An 8,129-nucleotide genomic window follows, 5' to 3' on the forward strand; every position below is an offset into this window, starting at 1 on the left:
TAGTACCTTTTATGGGTCTTGAGAGTGCAAGTTACAGTGCGGCCAATGGAGGCCTTTCTGAGCCATCGGATTTCAACAAAAATATCTTAATTCAGACTGATCTCATGAAATGGCGTATGTATGACACGCCAATTCGTATGCTATTTTGGTGTGCTATAAAGACGCATAATCGTTTTTTAGCGTGTTTATCAACGCCGTTTCATTCTATCCCTACACTGCCCCTACACCTAAACCTACCCATCATACACACACAAACACACACACACTGCCCCTGCCCCTAAACCTACCCATCACTCACACACACACACACACACACACACACACACACACACACACACACACACACACACACACACACACACACACACACACACACACACACACACACACACACACACTGCCCCTGCCCCTAAACCTACCCATCACAAGAAACATTCAGCATTTTTACATTTTCAAAAAAAAAATTCGGCGTAGACATACACGCGGAATCACACGGCGTAGACATACACGCGGAATCACACGGCGTAGACATACACGCGGAGATGATGGTTCGTTTCGGCGTACACATACACGCGGAATCACACGGCGTAGACTAGGGCTGCAACGACGCGTCGACGTCGTCGATGACGTCGACTACGAAAATACGTCGACGTGCGTGAAATGCGTCGACGCGTCGGCGGCACATTATTTACGTTCTAGAATGGAACAGAAGATCTAGAATAATGGCAGCTTCTGCTCCCGGGCATAGTGAAAATGATCATTTATCATATAAAGCCAGACCGCGACATTCAAAAGTGTGGGAGTACTTTAAACAGAAGCCGAGTAAAACTGTGCTTTGATCGCTCTGTAATGCCGGTTTCACACTGCGCGCGGTGGCAGAGCAGGAGCTGTGCGCGTGGAGAGCGGGAGCTTTCACACTGTCAGTCAGTGTTGCCAAGTCCCGTTTTTTCCGCGGAATTGGGCTACTTCTACACTGTTGCCGCGGGCTGTGTCTCATGTCCGCGGGTTGAAGCGATCCCAATTCTGTGATATTTAGCCCCAGGAATGAGAACTTTAGCAGGCAGCCCTGAAAAACCCCCCCACATATTTAACCCCCCGAACGCGATGTTTACCAGAGAACCTCCCCGAAACGCGATTGGGCTTGTTTTGGGCTAGTTTTGAGTAACGAATGGGTGGGTTTTGTTGTGAAAACCTGGCAACCCTGCTGCCAGTGTGAACCGTGGCGTGTGTATTGCAACAGACGGTCACATTTTCCGGGGTTCTTCTCCGACCCCAGTACTTCTCGTGCTTTTATTTATTATGGGCTGCATATATCTCCTGTTAATGCGACCTGGTTCCCCTCTGTCTCAAACACATATGCATAATAACATGCTGTATATAGGTAGTTTCCATGATTAAAGTAACATTAAAGTTAAGATATGCCTCTAGCTTTAATCATTTAAATGTGTCTTTGAAGTTTGGGCAAAAACTTCTGGCAGCTTTAGTCGTTGTTTATGCACATGTATCTTCAAAATTGATGACTAGTTATACTATATTAAAACTATGCTGAAAGCTCCTGTATGTGAACCTTTTGCAGATAAATACAAGTGCATTTTCGTTTACTATTGACACAAATCAATAAGTAAATCATACTCAACTACTATAGTAAACAACTTTTCCTAATTAGGCCTACTCTGTATACATTTTATGATGAATAGTATCATTATATATTATGTTTAAAAAGCTTCTTGTGTTCATATATTTCATTATAAAATGGCATACTATGTACCATTCCTGAAATACAATTAATATTGTCATCATTCATTGATTTCATGTTAAAATAATATACAAATTCACTACCCTCTTTGAAATACAATAATCAGTAAAAAAGAATCATAAGATTAATCCGGAAAAATAATCGTTAGATTAGTCGACTAATCGAAAAAATAATCGTTAGATTAGTCGACAGAAAAAATAATCGTTAGTTGCAGCTCTAGCGTAGACATACACGCGGATAGCTCAATGCGTACAGATAACACGCCAGAAAGTGGCGTGTATGTTTACACAAAGTCATGATGTCATGTTGCTTAATTTGTGTTCTGAAGATGAACGGAGGTCTTACGGGTGTCGAACGACATGAGGGTAAGTAATTAATGACAGAATTTTCATTTTTGGGTGAACTAACCCTTTAACTGTAAGTATAAATGTAATTAAAGTAATCCAGTGTCAATTCAGTAACTTCCCTTTGATTTTTCCAGGTCTGGTCCTGTGGTAGTCAGTATCTCACAGTGATCACAGTTCACACCTGCAGTGAAGCCCCTCCCACAACAATTCACCAATAAATACTAGGAATATTCATTCCTACAAGAGAAGGACAAACTCCAGGTGTAGCAGCTGAAATCTGTGTGACTGTTGAAGATGGAGTTTATTAAAGAGGAGATTGAAGACATGAGTTATCCAGATCCATCCAGAATAAAACATGAAGATACAGAGGAACAAATAGGTTGGTGTCCATTCTTGATTCTTCATTATTGACTGCTTTAGTAGCTGTGAAATAAAAACCAGTATATAGATGATAAATGATTGAGAAATGCATCTAAATTATCATATTTTTACATGTTTTGACTGTAGCGTCAATGAATGATGAATGATGCATTACTCGTGTAGTATTGCAAGGGAAACTCTTGTTCTATGTTGTTACTGGGTAAGTGTGACATCTGCTATTCAGTGTGACATCTGCTATTCTGTATTCTGTATTTTTTTTAAATACAGTACACCCAGAAATGTCCTTACCATTTACTTATTTACCCTCTTGCCATCTGAGATGTAAATGACTTTCTTTAGATGAACACAGAAAAATAAATAATCTCTGCTTATGTAAACTAATTTGGGTTCCTAAAAGTTGAGGCATCAAACTGCACATACAGCAATAACTACAGTAATCCACACAACCCAAATGGATGAATCAATGTCTTCTGTAGTGAAACAATACGTTTGTAAGAAAAATAACAATATTTTAAACTGTAGACTATCGTTTCTGACCCACAGTCACCAGCACGAGCATGAGAGGGTTGAGTTCACACTTGACATAACTTGAAGCGTGACTTAAGCGCGCTGAGAAACTCTGGTCACGTGGACTTCTGAGGCTGTCAGTTTTCATTTTCTGTTATATTTTAATTAGTGCTCACAACAATATACAAACAATGAAAGATAATAGCAATGAGAAACAAACAAGACAGGAAAACGTTGACGCCAGTTCTCGCATGAAACTGGCACGAGGACCTCAAGAAACCTTGAGGCTTCATGTTGCTCTTTACTCACACAAACACCACTCATTTACAGCCCACAGATGTCACACGTACCCTGTAACTACATGATACAAGAGGGTAACAAACACCACTTTAATTTACAAATGAATTGCATTGCTGCTGAAAAACACGCCTTCTAGCACAATAATGTTGGCTATAAATAGTATTGCGTGCCTTCTTATCAAACCCGCCACAGCAATGATCAACCTCTCCTCCATTTTGCTTGAGAACTAATGTGGTCGGAACCAAAGTTTACAGGACTGCGTTCTCTGTAATCTTCTCAAGTGGAGCACTTCTACATTCAGATTGGTTGCCGCCGAACAGCATCATAGCCAATTACCATAAAGTTGACATGATTTCAACTCTCCTCGACGCCCAAATCTTCCAAGCCGCGCTGCTCTTGTCGGAGCTTGCCGCCAGCCCCCATTGAAAATGAATAACTTCTGGCCACTTTGACGCTCTTGCCGTCAACGATGTGAACGCAGTTACTTAAGTCCCTCTTTTTCTTCCAGCTGAGGAAGAATGTACTAATAACTTTCTTGCAGATAGATGTCATGCGCTCAATACGAGGGTCTTTGGCACTATTTTCTAAATAAAGAAAAAAGGATCAAATGTGTTTTTAATTTTCAAGTGTTTATATTTTTCAATTGTAATATTTTATTGAAACCAAACAGATTGTGCTACAATAGCATCATTATTTTATATAAAAAACATTCAAATATAATAATGCAATTTATATTGTAAACTAATCTCATAATTTTAATCTTTTCAGTGTTCCTAATGTAATTGAGGGAACTCGTGTTCGCATCTTTGTAACTTTAAAGGTGATGATGTATGGGGCAACTTTTTGAGGAATGTTGCTTGGGCACTTTTACCGTTTAGAAAGGGCAACAAAATCAGGATACTTTAGATCGGTCGTGAGCCCAGTGCCCAGCAACATTGCTCAAAAAGTTGCCCCATACATCATACATTGTGTATCATCACCTTATCGCAAACTGTAAATGATGAAAATTATATGAATGATATGGAAAAAAAAAAAAATGCACTGCATCAATACTAATTTGGGATAAATTTGCACAATGCAAAGCAATTATTTAAAATAATTTTAATTTTAATCTTAATTAAATTATTTTATTAAAATTGCATTAAACGATTGGTGTCCCGCTTTTGTGACTTTGCTGGCTCACTATTGGCTGATTCATTGCTTAAGGGCGGCCATTTTGTGTTGACATCATTGTAGTCGTTAGTTTGAAACACTTAAGTGCCACTTTAGTCAGTCTTAGACTTTTCTGAAGGTTGCTTTTAACTTCTTTATAAAAGTCTCCTACTCTTAGACAAGACCTACTTTTTACTAAGATTTTTTTGGACACTTAAAGCCGGGCGTACACGGTGCGATTTTGCTGTCGTACGAGCTCGCAGGCGATTTTTTTTTTTCAATCGCGTGGAAATCGTTGATGCTCGTATAGTTGCGGCTCGCAGCGTGTGAGAGGAATTAGGAGACAAGCCGACCTCGTTAAGAGCACCTCCCGACCTCACGCTAATTTTTGAACATGTCAAAAAAGTTCGGGAAGCCGTGTGTGCGGTTCAATGAGCCGATGTGTCGATCGATCTGAAGTTGACCAATCAGGAGCTGGAAAATCACAGAATAAGAAGCGACGATGGCAGCGTCACAACGAATTTGGACACTTGAAAAAGAGGATAAACTCGCTGAACTCTGGCAGGAACAGCGAGCACTTAATGACATCTCAAGCAGTGTGTATCATGACAGGGTCGTCTGTGATGACATTTTACAGCGGTTCGCCAAAGAGCTACAGTTATCACGTGAGATGCAGTATGTATAGGTCTTGCTAGGTATAGGTCTTGCTAGCTATAGTGTGTACTAGGCTTTTTAATGCTCTCTGTGGCCGAATCCGAAATCGCCCCCTAAACCCTGAATCACTATTACCTACTTTAGTTCACTAATAGGCTACAGTTCACTTGAAGGAGTGAATGAAAACAAGTGAGCGAATTCGGACCCTTAAATAGTGGCCGGGACGATTTCGGATTCAGCCTGTCTCTCCGTCTCTCACGCATGCGCACTTTCCAGTGCTGAAAATGAACCTGCATTTGTAGCAAACAGTAAATACTTCGTACGATTGCTTCTGAAAATCGGCAGGTAGTAAAATCGTGTCGTATACATACGATCTTCCGACCGTCAGAATTCGCACCGTGTACGCCCGCCTTAAGTTAAAGCTTAAGAATATTCTTAAGATCATTTCTGAAAAGTTTTATAAATACAGGCCCAGATTTCTTTCTTTCTGCTTAGTGTTTTTAATTTTCACATTTATCCTCCTTGACCTGTTTCTAACAGATTAATATGTTTATTTTAGACCAGATGGAAGTGACGGAGCAATTACACAAACTAAATGATGTAAAGAAACTCTGTGACTTCAAAACTCAAGAAACAAAAGCCAAAAAGCTGCACACCTGCTCTCAGTGTGGAAAGAGTTTCACACAAAAAGGACATCTTAACACACACATGAGAATACACACTGGAGAGAAACCGTATACATGCACTCAGTGTGGAAAGAGTTTCAGACAAAAACAAGACCTTAACACACACATGAGAGTTCACACTGGAGAGAAACCGTATACATGCTCTCAGTGTGAAAAGAGTTTTAATCGCACATCAGCTCTCAGAAAACATCTGCTCCATCATTCTGGAGAAAAGCCATTTAACTGTGATCACTGTGGTAAAGATTTTATTTCATCATCAGATCTAAAACAACACCTGATGGTTCATTCAGATGAGAGACCTCATGTGTGTTCTCTCTGTGGAAAGAGTTATTCACGGCTAAACAGTTTTAAGCTGCACCAGAAAACACACACAGGTGTGAGAGATCATGTGTGTTGTGACTGTGGGAAGAGCTTTACTAGAGCTGGTCATCTGAAACGGCACCAAATAATTCATACTGGAGAAAAACCTTACAAGTGCTCATATTGTGGCAAGAGTTTTGCTTGGTCTGAAAACCTGAAATCACATGAGCGAGTTCATAAAGGAGAGAAGCCGTACCACTGCACTCAGTGTGAGAAGAGTTTCAGCGATCCAACAGGTTTCAGAAATCATCTGCGCATTCACACTGGAGAAAGGCCATTTAACTGTGATCAGTGTGGTAAAGGTTTTAATTCATCATCAAATCTACAAACACACATGATAGTTCATTCAGATGAGAGACCTCATGTGTGTTCTCTCTGTGGAAAGAGTTTTTCATGGCTGAACAGTTTTAAACAGCACCAGAAAACACATGATGGAGTGAGAGATCATGTGTGTTGTGACTGTGGGATGAGCTTTTCATCACCTGCCAATCTGAAACGGCACCAAAGAATTCATACTGGAGAAAAACCTTTCAAGTGCTCATATTGTGACAAGAGTTTCGCTCAGTCTGGAAACCTGAAAGATCATGAGCGAGTTCATACTGGAGAGAAGCCGTACCCCTGCACTCAGTGTGAGAAGAGTTTCAGACAGTTATCAAGCCTTCAAACCCATATTAAAAAATATTGTAAGTGAGCAACATTTGTTTTCATGTCAAATAGTAAAAACTGTGAGATAAAATATGGAGTTTCTTCCACTTCACAAGTCAACAACTCTTACAGTGTAAATAAAGCCGTTGTGTTTTTATTTTCTGTCAGGATGGATTATGTGATAAATAGTTATTTCTAGAATTGGATATATTCATGTCATTTCCTTATTTACTTGACGCCTGTTTGTAATGCAATTATGAGAAATAAAACGGAAACAATATCTTGTCTTGATTGACCTGTTTAATGAACAGATAATGACTTATATAGTTTTAACCACAATGAGTTTTTAGCATTCTATCTTAATACTGTGATAATGTTTGAGATGTACAGTATTATGAAAATGTGTAATTAATGAAAATATGAAAAGTTATGAAAACCGTAAAAAAAAGTAACAAAAAAAGCAATTGCTGAAAAACGGTAAAGAATGTATCAAAACATAAAACTAGAACAGAAGCCAAAAACACGTCATCAGTGTGAATTTTTTTTTTTTAAATGTTAATGGAACTTTAAAGCTGCAGTAGGGAGTTTTTAGAAATGGACTTAGCCTGAAAATTTGAACAAGCACAACTCACAGGTCCCTCCCTTGCTCTCTGCTGCACTACAGCCCTCCCTCCACAGCTCCTCCCCCATCACAAAGGAGCCTGCCGTGAACGCGAAGGCTAGTAACTAAGCTAGTAGAACGTAGCAGGGCCACCGATGACGGTGGATAAACAGTTATGGCACATTCACTGGACGAAACATCAACAATATGATTTACATTGACTATGGCCTGCCCATACTTTGACTACAGACTTGGTCCTCAAAACATTACGTATTTTGCAATACATGTAATGTAACTATATGACGTTGCACTATTTCTATAAGTAATAAATAGCTATTAAGATAATATAACGGTAACTAACGTAAATAACTTGCAGTATGCAAGTAATTATTCTATCGATGTGTAATGCTAAATAAGGTTTGCTAGTACATTATTTCAGCAACATGACAAGCCAGTGAATTAGTAGGTTTCAATAGTTGCTTTGCACAGTGCGTGACATTTTATCTGTATGTTATGCGGCTAGAGTTTGAGTCAATGGGCTCCGGCGAGGATTCACAACGGGGAGAAGAGGAAGCCGGGATACTTGTCAAGCTGAAATGTGGCTAACTCTGCATCGGTTTTTAATCCTTTGATTTGAGTTAATTTAATAAATCTAATCAAGGTGGTCAATATAGGGCGCTGGGGCGCCGCCTCAATCAAAATTCCAGATATATACATGAATACAAAAACGATATAAAAAT

General features: G+C 39.5%; 1 protein-coding gene across 1 annotated transcript; it reads left to right on the top strand.

The window, feature by feature from the left end:
* Positions 1-2,237: 2,237 nt before the first annotated feature.
* LOC307129933 (uncharacterized protein) lies at positions 2,238-7,060 on the top strand. Its single transcript, XM_079822733.1, has 2 exons — positions 2,238-2,482; positions 5,657-7,060. The coding sequence occupies exons 1-2, from the start codon at positions 2,398-2,400 to the stop codon at positions 6,832-6,834; spliced, it is 1,263 nt and encodes a 420-aa protein (XP_079678859.1). The 5' UTR covers positions 2,238-2,397; the 3' UTR covers positions 6,835-7,060.
* Positions 7,061-8,129: the final 1,069 nt, after the last annotated feature.

This window comes from Gobio gobio, assembly GCF_949357685.1.
Source record: "Gobio gobio genome assembly, chromosome: 8".
Classification (NCBI taxonomy): Eukaryota; Metazoa; Chordata; class Actinopteri; order Cypriniformes; family Gobionidae; genus Gobio; species Gobio gobio.

What these genes read in the sequence shown, in the direction of transcription:
- LOC307129933 (XM_079822733.1), top strand. Translation starts at nt 2,398, where the DNA reads ATGGAGTTTATTAAAGAGGAGATTGAAGACATGAGTTATCCAGATCCA. An exon ending in AGATACAGAGGAACAAATAG is followed by an intron (nt 2,483 to 5,656) that starts GTTGGTGTCCAT and finishes TGTTTATTTTAG; the next exon opens with ACCAGATGGAAGTGACGGAG.